Here is a 13,294-nt window from a genome sequence, read left to right as displayed (position 1 = left end):
CTACATTTTCTTGAACACATAGTAACCCAATATGAATGCATCTCATTATTTCATTTCTTGAACCATTCCCTAATGTCTGGTCTATCAGATTTGAAGTTGTACCTTGACTCCAATAGTCCATGCCCGCAAGCAGTACATAAATTCATATATTGAAACTCCCCACCTCACAAAAGAGCACCCTCATAAAGAGCCATACTTAGGTAGTTTAATGAAATAAAACAGGCACACTAACATAGCTTAGAAGGAGTTCTACATCATCTATATTGCAAAGCTAACTCTTCTTCTCACCACTCACAATCTTTAGAACTAAGATACTAAAACTAAAGACATCTGACTTCACTAAGTAGAGTCCATGTGATATATATTCCAAAGCCATATATCCACTGTTTCAAAATGATAAAACAGAACAATTTCTACCGATTTGCTAATTGATAGTATCTCTATATAAGTATTCAATGCTCTATGGCTTGAAATTTTATTAGGATTAGGATTGCCAGCCACTTGAAAATTAGTAACAAGTGATAAGCTTTAGGTTGAGCTTGGTACTTACAATGTCCCCACACATTTATGGGTCTTGTCTTAACTTTGACCCGCATCAAACAGCCTTGCCAGACCCAAATCTAAAATTTTAGGATTCATCTCTTCATCTAACAAGACATTACTTGTTAACACCTTTCCCAATTCAGTTCGCACGCTTGATGGGATATACAAAGGCATATATGATCAATTTTATGTTGTGGTATCACTATGAGTTATTACTGAGGAATATTAATACATTTGCAATAAATTAAAGCTGTACCATATATAAATTAATCCAGGCTTCCATTGCCCACCAACTCATATATAAGGATTCTTTCCCTTTCTTCTGAGGAAAAACCTTGAACGCTTGCTAGGTGGAAAATTATTAGGTACTCTCAGAGTACCATAAATGTAAAGTCCCCCTTCTCACATGAATGGTGGGTCCCACCATAAATTTAATTAGTGGAACCCACCATTCATGTGAGAGGAGAGAGTATGCATTTATGGTACTTTGAAAGTACACAATAATTTCCCTTACTAGACACCCATGTTGGAGCTTAGCCACCAACAGGATCTCATTCTTGAATTGCACTTCAGTTTGCTCAAGCCTGTCAGATAGTCTCTTCACAGCGAATTCTTGTACATTTGGAAGTCTAGCCTGATAATGTATATGAGTAAAAATAGTATGTCATTTTGATTTCAATAGAGTTTGGGAGGTTACTCAACATTGGATGTCCATCAGAAATACAATATACTTTTTTTGTGCTATGTAAACATCAAGGAAAAATTTTATTTCATGAGACAATCAAATCATTCATACATGGGTAAATTTACAAAGGCAATGTTTGTACCACCTTGTATATTGAACCAAATCCACCCTCTCCAAGCTTGTTGGCATCAGAAACGTTATTTGTTGCAGCTCTTATTGTGCTGAAGTTGAATTGCAAGGTTTCCAAGCTTTTGATGGCATCATCATCTTGATAAAAATAACAAGCAAAAATGAGTTAGAGCTTTTTAATTATCCAGGAAGCAACGTTATGACAAATCCTTTGTTATAGTTTTCAAAACATGCATCATTAAATTTTTATCAAAAAACTATATCACAGAGATTTGGGCTCGTCTCTAAAATCCTTAACTTTTATTGTGAAACTGCATTTCTTCTGGGAACAAATTTGTTGTTCAATACAGAAAAACAGAATGAATAATTTGTTTCAATTACATGTTTCCCCAACATATCACACCACATTACTTTGAGATGTATTATTGCTCTTGATCAAAGGAAAAAATTATTTTGTAAACACAATTACTTGCATCTTTTTGCAGAACTAACCATTAGATGAATCCACACTAATAATTTTCTTTTTTATTTCTTTACAAATAGTTACTCTAAAAGCAATGCTCAATTATGTTGAATTCTTAGGAGTTATTCATTTCGAGAGTCTATGGTCCTTGATATCCCATAAAGTTGACATTCATTTGTTCTTATGATCTCCAAGCTAACTGCTTAACGACTTCTAGCCTAAAGCCATTCTTTCTTCTATGTTGCACCTTGTCAATTCTCTAACTTTTTCAACTTTAACAAGTAAATAATGGACAATTGGAACTAGGGCTGTCCAGATTGATCCGGTAACCCGACCCACCCGAAGAACTGACCGAACCCGACCCGAATCCGGCCGACCTGACTGCTCCGACGGGTCGGTGGCGGGTCTTCACCACTAGAAACCGATTCCGGCGGGTCGGTTTCGGTTTTCCTCCTCTAAAACCCGAAAAACCCAAACCGACCGAAAGATTTCCAGATTCCAGCAAAAATTTCCAGATCCCGACCAAAATTTCCAAAATCTGGCAATAATTTTCCAGAATCCGGCGAAGAAACCCAGATTCCAGCGATATTTCCCTTAGATCTAGTGAGATTTTGACCGGATCTATAGAAATCTCATCAAATCCGGTGAGATTTTGCCGGACTAAGGGAAATCTCGCCGGAATCTGGAAAACTATCGCTGGAATCTGCGTTTATTCGCCGGATCAGTGTTTTTTCACCGTTTTCTCGCTGTCTTATCAGATCTATGACTCTGACCGACCCGCCTGCCACCTGTTGATGGTCTGAACCATCCGACCCAATTACTCCGGCAGGTCGGCGGCGGGTGCATTTTTTTCTCACCCGATTCCGACGGGTCGGTTCCAGGTTGGGCACAAACCCAACCCGAACCGAACCGTGGACAGCCCTAATTGGAACGACAATTGCAATAACACGCTATTATGTCCTACTGGTCTCTGCAAGCCATAAGTGGGGTCGAATTAAAAACTGTTTGAACATGCAAATTCTCAATTGGTCTGCAATATAATTAATTTGAAATACAAAGGTACTGTTCCAATTTTTTATTTCAAGGATACAAATATGTGACCCTTCATGAGTATGGGACCATTAGTCTAATAATTAGAGCCTTCTCTTTTTTTCCAAATTAATAACTATAAATTAGAAGTAAAACTAACATTTTTTTTTTATTAAATTGTTTATTTTTATTGGTGTTGGGAGCCACATCAGGTTGATATTATCTTCTTGATTATTAATAACCAAAGAGGGAAAACAAGAGAAATCTTGAGTCAAACCAGTAATTCTCCTTCAATAATATATGTTAGGTTTTTTAGTGTTGGCTAATTTCATTCCATTTGCTTGTAATCAAATTCAATTCTTGATGTATTTTATTTGATGTAAAATGGGTTAAAGTGTATAAAAGAAAGTCTGAATTGTTGCTGAAAGAGTTTCACTTAAGCGGAGGTCAAAGCAGCTCAAACAAAGAAAAACACGCTCGCTCATCAAGCCCGCTCAAGAGAGACTGCAGGAAACAGTGCGCTTATTTATATTTGAACTCTGTTTTAGTCGGTGTTTAACCGTAATTTAAACATCTATTTAAACACTTCTTAAGCACATTTTTAACAGCAAGAGAGGCCGGCTGTTGTGGTTTAGTGAAGAAAACTCAGAATCCATGCTACTTTCCTTATCATATGCGCTATCAAAGAAATTGATCACAAGTGTGTCATCTGTAGACCATGGAGGCAATACATTTAGTTAAAGAGTCTAGAAATTCTGGTGCAGTGAAAAGTTTTCTCCATAAGTTATTTATGAGTAGCTGAGTCTAGGAAAAAAACATTTCCTGAGATTGTAAAACGTCTCTTACAACGATCTTCTCTTACTATAGTTGAGCCATGGAAGATTAATTTGCTACTACTTTGCAAATTCGCCTATTCAATAATTATGTCATATGGTCCACATGTGAATTCCAATTGAAGTGAAAGTCCCGTGATTTTATGGGTCTAAGTATAAGACTAAGTATATATGATTGAATAATAGCATTCACTGTCTTATGACTTTCTCCATTATAGCTCAAGCCATATCTAAACATTCCCCCATATGACAACGAACAACAATAAGGTTTCCACAAAATGTTTTAATCAAATTAATTTTACATGTTGCCAATTTAATTCCTCTTTGCTGTACTAAATCAGTAAATCCTTTCCTTGTCTATTGTTTAGGATACAATTCACATGATGTTTCAGTGAACCAAAAGGTACGTTGTCCCATCTCTATCCTTGGATTGTTCAGACTCAGAAGCCCCTGAAGTAGATGCTAGCAAAGTAATGTCTCGCTCTATGTCACTATATATAAGAAATGCAGGTCGGGCAGGTGTTGGGCGGCTTGAGCAGTGGCTACTGAGCATTTGAACTACTGACGCCATGGTGGATCGGTATGCTACATTTTCTTGAACGCATAATAACCCAATATGAATGCATCTCATTATTTCACTCCTTGAACCATCCCCAAGTGTCTGATCTATCAGATTTGAAGCTGTCCCTTCTCTCCAATTAGTCCATGCCTGCAAGCAGTACATGAATTCATATATTGAAACTCTACACACCTCAGAAAAAGAGCACCCTCATAAAGAGTAATGTAGCTTCATGAAATATGATAGGGACACTTACATAGCTTAGAAGGAGCTCTACATCATCTGTATTGCAAAGCCAACTCTTCTTCTTACCACTCACAATCTCTAGAACCAAGATACCAAAACTAAAGACATCTGACTTCACTGAGTAATGCCCGTGTGATATATATTCTGGAGCCATATATCCATTGTTCCAAAATCATTAATCAGAAAAAGGTTCAACTTGTTGCACACACGTTATTTTATACAATTTTACACGTGCGCAAATAAACAATTAAAATCATTACATGTGTGTTATAAACACTGCTCATCAAAAAAATCTAATTAAGAATTTAGTATGTCTATATAAGATATTCAATGCTTAACAACTTGAACTAAAATTTATATTTCTTTATTATGACTTGGATTACCAGCCACTTGAAAATCAGTAATAAGTTAGAATCATTAAGGTGAGCTTGGTACTTACTATGTCCCCACACGTCTACATGTCCTATCTTGACTCTGACCCGCATCAAATAGCCTTGCCAAGCCAAAGTCTGAAATTTTAGGATTCATCTCTTCATCTAACAAGACATTACTTGGTTTGAGATCTCGATGTATAATCTTAAGGCGAGAATCTTCATGAAGGTAAAGAATTCCCCGACCAATGCCACAAATGATATTATAACGCCTTTCCCAATTCATCTGGGCACACTTGATGGGATCTACATATTCATATGATCAATTCAAAGTTGTGCTATCACTAGGAGTTACTGTAGAGGAATATTAATACTTTTGCAGTATATTAAAGTCATACCATATATAAATTGATCCAGGCTTCCATTGCCAACTAACTCATAAATAATGATTCTTTCCCCTCCTTCGGAGCAAAAACCTTGAAGGCTAACTAGACACTTATGTTGGAGCTTAGCCACCAACAGGATCTCATTCTCGAATTGCTCTTCAGTATGCTCAGTCTTGTGAAATAGTCTCTTCACAACAAATTCTTGTCCATTTGGAAGTCTAGCCTGAAAATTTATATGAGCAAATAAAGATAAGCTCTTCATGCTAAATATAAGAACAATTTTGAAAATATATATGGGTGGTAAATGGACATAGGATGTCCATCAGAAACAGTATATACTGTTTTTGTGCTATTTAAATTTTAAACATCAGGGGAAAATTCATTGCATGAGAAATTCAAGTTCTCCATACACATAATTTTTACAAGGCAATGTTTGTTTCACCTTGTATACTGAACCAAATCCACCCTCTCCAAGCTTATTGGCATTAGAAAAGTTATTTGTTGCTGCTTTTATTGTGCTGAAGTTGAATTTCAGTGCTTCCAGCCTTTTCATAGCATCATCATCTTGATAAAAGTGACAAGTGAAAATGAGTTAGAGCGACATCATGATAGATCCTTTGTTATAGATTTCAAAATTTGCATCACAAAAATTATCTTAGAATCTCTACCTGTATATATTATATAAATTTATAGGTGTGGTTTGCACTTAAACCTATTTTAAACTATACCCATTCTAAATTCCTAAAAGGTTATTTTGAAACTGCATTTCATCAGGGAACTAAGTTTTTGTTCCATACCAGAAAATGGAATAAATAATATGTTTCAATCACGTGTTTCCCCACATACCCACACCACATTACTTTAAGATGTATTACTTCTCTTGATCAAAGGTAAAAACTATTTTATAAACACAATTCCTTGAATCATTTTTGCAAACCTAACCATTAGAAGAATTTAACTAAATTTCAATTTTTCTTTTGCTCCAAAAAAAAAAAAAAAAACTCTTAAAGCAGTGCTCAATTTTGTTGGATTCTAGGAGTTATTCATTTTGGAAATTTATGGTCCATGATTTCTCATAAATTTGACAATCAATTGTTCTTAAGATCTACAAGCAAACAGCATACCGACTTACTATCAACATTTATGGTCTAAAGCCATTCTTTCTTCTAAGTTGCATCATGTCAACTCTTAATTTTGTCAACTTTAACTAGTAAATAGTGGAGCATATATAACTTACTATCAACATTTTGCTTTGACTTCTTCTTCTGAAGAATTGCCCAAGCAAGCGTGATTACTGTCATTAAGCCTGCAATTGGAACAACAACGAACAAAACAAGGCGGGCTGTGCTACTGTTCTCTGCAAGCCATAAGTGGGTTCAAATTAAAAATTGTTTGAATGTACAATTTCTCAATTGGTCTGCAATATAATTAAGTTCAAACACAAAGGTTTTGTTTCAATTTTTTTAATTTTAAGCATACAAACATGTGACCTTTCGTGAGGATGGAAGTATGAACCTTTAGACTAATAATAGACCTCTAGTGTTTGTCGTTAATTTGATACTTGGAGGTGAGGGGATTTGAACCCTAGACATCTCCATTAAAAACACCAAAAGGTGACCATCGAACTAAAACAGGAAAGAAAATTAATCCAAATTTTAAATTAAAAACTCAAATGGGAAAGAAAAAAATTTGATATTGGCTTCTTAATTCTAGGCAGTGACTTTTGTCATAAATTGATATTCTCCTTGAATAATATTTTTGTTAGAATGCAAAAAGCGTTCACAAAAATTTTCTATTACAATCTTACATGTCTACTTATGAAAACCAGATAAATATGGACACACCTCTGCTTGTTTTTGTGGGAGAAGAATTATCCGAGGTTGGAGGGATCACTGGTGTTGTGGGAGAAGAAGGGACAAAAGTTGAATCATAAAACTGAAACACCTCGAACCAAGCAATACAGCTAGGTTTAAGAACTCTTCCCCCTTCCTTCCCACCAGAACAGCTTGAAATATCTGCTACTGCGCCTTCTAAGCAAATTCTGCAATCCATCTGGGATAAATCTGGGGTGCACTGCACAAGTCCATACACGTTTCTTGAGCTACTGAAGCTTTTGTCCCCAACTGCAAAGTACTTTATACTAGGGGAACCCAATGAAGCCTGTGTGACAAGGCTCCCCATCAAATTATTTAGTGTTTGATTGAACTGATCCAAATCCGTTGATGCTATATTATTGGGATTAGGCACGCACTTAGAAGGCAAAACCTCCATGGTGCCAAAAATGTTTTTGTTTGAGTACCTTAGAATACATTCAGCCCCCCATATGATTGCTTCTTTTTGGTCAGGACACTGCTTTGTGATATCTAGGCTCGAGGTGTTCGTACAAGTGTAACAGTTACCCGTATCAAGGTCTCCTCTACACAGTGCAAGAGCATAAACTTTGTTGGGATCTTGGCCAGCAGAGGTGTTGTAAAAGCCACCATTGGCCGTGACATTAGAAGGGAGAGAAGAGAGTAAAAGATTGAGATTATTGGCATAGGTGCTGTTAGTAGAGAAAGTGCCTGTGTTGGAACATAGTTCTGGTTGTGCAAGGGGAAGACAGAGACTGAGGCTTATGAGAAAAGCAAGAGTAATCGTGATTAAACTTGAATTACACATTGAAAGCTACTAACTACTAATTACCAACTGGTTAATATGCTGGATCTTAAGCTGTATGTTCTATATTACAAAATCTAGACGCATAAAAATGAAGTGGGGAAGGGATGCTTTGATCAGAGAAAAAGTTATTGGAGATTGGAAATTGTTGGAATAAAATTGTTTGGAATGGGTTTGATAATTCGTCATGATAGTTGCCAAGAAAGTCATTGGTCTTACTTTCCTTTTTTTTTTTTCTTTTCAGTACTCAGGAGTCAACGGCTAGTAGCCAAGAAAGTAAGCGCGTTGGAGCCCCAGCATTACTGGTGCTAAGAGCGCTAGCAATAGTGGTGCTTATTAGGTATATAGCGCACCACTAAAATTCAAAATATACCCTGCAATAATGGAGCCAAAGCAATATTTTTTGGCTCCACAGCTTGCACAGCTATTTTTGGTTGTGTACTGTAGCTGAAAGGTTATAAAAAAATAATAAAAATAAAAATTATTTTGCGTTCACACAACTTTCCTTATTTTTTATTCTTTCTTCTACATTTCATTTTGCATTCACACTACTTTTCCTCTCTCCGTGTCTTTGTGCAGTGATTTCTATGGCTTTGATTGTGGTTGTGGTTGTGTTTTGGTGGTTGAATGAAATATTATTTTATTGTAGTGTTTATGTTATTTTATTGTGTTAAAAGCTAAAATAAAACCACAGCTGTTGGATGTAAGAAAGTGAAATAGATAAAGTGACTTCTTGTGATGCTAAAAATTTGGCTTCACTGCTGTGGATGCTCTAAATAGTTATATAACTTTTTTTAGCACCACTAAAACTCAAAATGTACCCTGCAATAGTGAAGCCAAAGCAATATTTTTTGGCTCCACAGCTACAGTGCACAGCTAAAAATAGTTGTGCACTGTAGCTGAAAGGTAAAAAAAAAAAAAAAAATGTGTTCACACTACTTTTCTTTTTTTTTTTATTCTTTCTTCTGCATTTCATTTTGCGTTCACACTACTTTTCCTCTCTCCGTGTCTCTGTGCAATGATTTCTATGGCTTTGATGGTAGTTGTGGTTGTGTTTTGGTAATTGAATGAAATATTATTTTATTATAATGTTTATATTATTTTATTGCATTAAAAGTTAAAATAAAACTACTGTTATTAGATGTAAGAAGGTAAAATAGATAAAGTGACTTTTTGTGGTGCTAAAAATTTGGCTCCACTGCTATGGATGCTCTTATGATGATTTTTCTAAGAAGTTGCCATGTGTTGAACAAAACACTGAATAAAAGAGTTCTTATTAAATACCAAAGCCCATTCGGTAAGAGATTTCTAATAATATTGTTATTATTTTGTGGAAATATGTGTGGGTGAAAAAGTTTGTGAAAATACGTATAATGTTTTTTAAACACTGAAAATTGTTATTCAAATAACAGTGACAAACACCCCCTAAGAGGCTAAGAGCAACTGCATCAATGAGTGTAAAATTTCTGTCTATTTTGCAAAAAAACACACTTTTTCTATTTTACACACCCACTTTTACAAAACACCTCCATCAGTCTATCTATTCTAAACATTTATTTAATAAAATATTCATTCTTTTACACTATCATCTCTCTCACAGACCCAACACAACTGACCTAGCCACCATCATCAACCCACCTAACCACCATTATCAAGTGACCAACCTCCATCATCAAGCCACTCAACCACCATCATCAAGCAAGTAGCCTCCATCATCAACCCACCCAAATACCCATTCAACCCAACCACCACCAATGAAATCCAAATACCCATTCAACCTAGCCACCATCAATGAAATCTAAATATCCATTCAACCCAACCACTGTGCAACAAGATCGACGTTTCCCATTGTCCAGACATGGAAGCTCTGATGCGTCAAAGCCCCCAATGGTGCATCAACATCTCACAAAGCTCTAATCGACGCCTTCAACATTGCACCCTAGGTGCGTCAAAGCCCACGATGCATAAGCCCCGCTAATATGTGGGTTCGGCCATGGAAGATGAAGATAATGAGATGAGAGAAAGATAGCTGAAAGGGTTGATGCAGAGAGAGAAAAAAAAATGAGAAAAAGAGAGAGTGAGGTGAGAGTCAGAGAGAACAAAGAGAAGGAGAGAGGAAAAAAATACTAAAATATTAAATGCAAAACTACACTATCCAATTATTTTGTGGTTATACATTATTTTGATTATGTTATCTCTTACAAACATTATTTTGTTTTACATCTATTTTCTTATTACACTTTCACTCCCATTCATGGCATTCTTCATCTATTATTTCTTCTCAGTATTTGTTTACTGTACTTTCTTTTGGTGGTAGGCTGAGCCTCCCGTTTAAACTTTTGTTTATTATTCTATGATTACCTGTTCAAGCTAATCAATTGTTTCCCAGTTACCTGCTTTTTCTTATCTCTATCTTTTAGCCCAAAGTTTTGTTGTAGATGTGTACTATTGAGACGTTTTAGACCAGATCTGTGTTGTTTATAACCCAGTAAGTCCAAGAATATTCCAAGCTGAGTGTCTGCCCGTTGTCCAAATAGTAATTCCCGTCAAGCTAGGAGAGCGTTAGGGTATGAGCGGAGCGAAAGGGTTAGCATGGCACTAGTAGAGAATAGAAGGCGATCAGAGGTTATAGTAAGCACGAGAGAAGGCTTCAGTCCCATTGAGAACACCCTATTTCAGATCTAAGGTTAGATCCAGAAGTTTGAAGATAAAAGTAATTACTTTATAATTGTTTATCTTAGGCTTTTAATCCAGAATGATGAATAGGATGTTTAGGAGTGACTCATCCACCAGCATTAGATCTTGCAGTACAACCCTCCCTAAGATCCCTCAAGATGATGGAATCAATTCGGAGTCGTACCAGTTATCAGATCTAGATCTAAAGTTAGGAGATTGGAACATACCAAAAGTACCCACAAACCAATTCTATAAGTCATCATCGTGGTCCTTGAATAAGACTTTCAAAACAGACTACCATGTCAAGACTATAGAGCAAGTTTATAGCATCAATAAGGAGTATGAAACATGCTACTTGTTATCCTCTGCAGCAGTTAAAGCTCACAGGAAAAGCGATCATAAATTCCTCCATATCGGAAAAGTGATCATATATGCACGGTTACTGTAGCATTTTGTATATGCACAATTTTGCAAGCATTTATGTGGGTATTTTTTTTTTTTTTTTGTTAAAATGTGTAAAATTAATTACTTTTTATATTTTGCACAATTTTGCAACCCCTGATACAGTTGCTCTAACTCTTTGAATTACAACACTTCACAAGCATTCACATAAACTGACACTAGAGTATAGCACACACGGCTTTTATTTAAGGAAAATGCTAACAAATGTCCTTAGGGAAATAGTTAATAATCCATTTAAAGAAAGTTTTTATGGGGAAAAAAAATTTAATGCTTTGACAGTTTTTTCTATTTTTCATAAAAGTTGTGTCAAAACTTTCCTAAAATGAATTATTAATCATTGCCCTAAGGACACCCATTAGCATAACCCTTTATTTAATGCACTCACTCACCAAATACAATTGCACACACTTCTTAAGACACCTACCGACACTTTTGACTTTGCTTCACTCTACTCACTCTACACACTTGCTGCCTATGACACACGCTTCACCTTACTTCACACTTGCTTCACATTACTTCACATCACCTCACACTCTACTTCACACCTCACTTGTAGACACCTAGCTACTAACACAATGACACAACTACTTCCTGACTTTCTTTTCTTTACTTCACAGTGCTGACACACTTCACCTCACTTGCTTCACTTCACACCATTCCACAGACCACGGCATAGGCAACATCACTCCTATTTATACTAGATAAGTCATTTAGAGCAGCCACAACAGTGGAGCTATTTTTTTAGCTATTTGACACCACAAAAAGCGACTTTATCTATTTTACCTACTCATTTTACAAAACATCCAGCAGCAGTGGAGCTATTTTTTTAGCTATTTGGCACCACAAAAAGCTACTTTATCTATTTTACCTACTCATTTTACAAAACATCCAGTAGCAGTGGATCTATTTTAACTTTCAACACAATAAAATAATATAAACATCACAATAAAATAATATAGCTAGTACAATAAAATAATACAGCCCACTACTAAAAATAACACCACAAACCAATCAATGGCACAATCCACAACCACCTAACAACAACTAGCAAGCCAAGAACAACCACCCACAACCATTGCCAAAAATCCAAATCAGTCAAAAACCACCACACAAATCACCACCAACACAGCCACACCACCACTTACCCACGAAACCCAACCAAACCGCCCCCACAAAACCTAGAGAAGGCGCAAAACACTCTACTCCAGAACAAGTCCTACAAACACCAAATCAAAATAAACAGAAAAAACCCATCCCAGATTTGTAACCAAAACCCAGAAATCAAACCAAGGTTTAACAAAGATTTAAGCTTTGACAAAAAATAGCTAAAACCTACATACCTTTTTAGCCTCAAACGCCTCAAAACAGACGAGAGCACAAGATTCAACCTCTACCTTAAATAGTAAAGAGTAAAACAACACACAGATTCGAAGGTAACAATAGTGAAAATCCAAAGCTGCAACAGAGCCCCAATCAAAACCAAATCAAATACTAATATTTATCGAAAATCATAGACAGCAACAATAAACAAAAATAAATAAATAATTGATTCATAGTATAGCATGTATGCCTTCTTTACCGGTCTTGTCTTTCTCTCATTGAATTAGCTTGGATCGGCGATGGAGCTTGGATCAATGATGAAGCTTGGGTCGGCAATGGAGCTTGGATCGGGGGTGAGATGGAGGACTAGGCTTGTCAGCGTTGGGTGAGCAGTGAGATGAAGGACTGGGCGAGATGGGTCGGCGGCGTGGGGAGATGGGTCGACGACATGGAAGATTGGGCGAGATGGAGCATAAACCGGAGACAAACTCAAAACAAGGAAGAGATGGAGGACTAGGTCTCGGTGATGAAGGAGAGAGAAAAAAAAATGAGAAGGAAAAAGGAAGAAAGAAGAGAAGCCAGAGAGAGAGAAAAATAAAGAAAAGATAAAATATTTTTTTAATGAGAGAAGAGAGAGAAGTATAATAAATTTTTTTTTTTTGTTTTTTTTTTTTAGCTATAGCACCATTGTTGTAGCATACATTATAAGTATTAGTGGTGCTAAAAATAGCAATATAACTATTTAGCACCACTATTGCTAATACTCTTAGCAAACCGACTTTGAAATTTCTAGACCATTCTAACAGGAAGTATTTTCCTACAAGCTTCTAGACTATTCTATAAACACGTGGCTGAAATTAAATTACCCAAGTAAACTCTATAGAATTTTGGATGGAGAGATTAAGAGAAAAACATTAGAAATTTCTAGAGAAAGAGA

General features: G+C 36.1%; 1 protein-coding gene across 6 annotated transcripts; it reads right to left on the bottom strand.

The window, feature by feature from the left end:
• Positions 1 to 3,897: 3,897 nt before the first annotated feature.
• Positions 3,898 to 12,929, bottom strand: LOC115993623 (putative receptor-like protein kinase At4g00960). 6 transcript variants are annotated; one of them, XM_031117566.1, is made up of 9 exons: positions 12,617 to 12,929; positions 12,378 to 12,493; positions 7,089 to 7,317; positions 6,482 to 6,601; positions 5,687 to 5,808; positions 5,257 to 5,467; positions 4,927 to 5,164; positions 4,498 to 4,648; positions 3,898 to 4,391 (listed from the first exon to the last, which is right to left on the bottom strand). In XM_031117566.1, the coding sequence occupies exons 3-9, from the start codon at positions 7,294 to 7,296 to the stop codon at positions 4,071 to 4,073; spliced, it is 1,371 nt and encodes a 456-aa protein (XP_030973426.1). In that variant the 5' UTR covers positions 7,297 to 7,317; positions 12,378 to 12,493; positions 12,617 to 12,929; the 3' UTR covers positions 3,898 to 4,070. The 6 variants fall into 6 exon arrangements, with proteins under 6 accessions (XP_030973426.1, XP_030973427.1, XP_030973424.1 ...); XM_031117567.1 differs by lacking the exon at positions 12,378 to 12,493; XM_031117564.1 differs by lacking the exons at positions 12,378 to 12,493; positions 12,617 to 12,929 and adding an exon at positions 7,544 to 7,641 and having other exon boundaries at positions 7,089 to 7,404.
• Between the last annotated feature and the right edge of the window lie 365 nt (positions 12,930 to 13,294).

This window comes from Quercus lobata, chromosome 6 (genome assembly GCF_001633185.2).
Source record: "Quercus lobata isolate SW786 chromosome 6, ValleyOak3.0 Primary Assembly, whole genome shotgun sequence".
In the NCBI taxonomy this organism is placed as follows: Eukaryota; Viridiplantae; Streptophyta; class Magnoliopsida; order Fagales; family Fagaceae; genus Quercus; species Quercus lobata.
The sequence above is the reverse complement of the archived record's forward strand: the minus strand, read 5'-3'. Positions and strand labels throughout refer to the sequence as shown.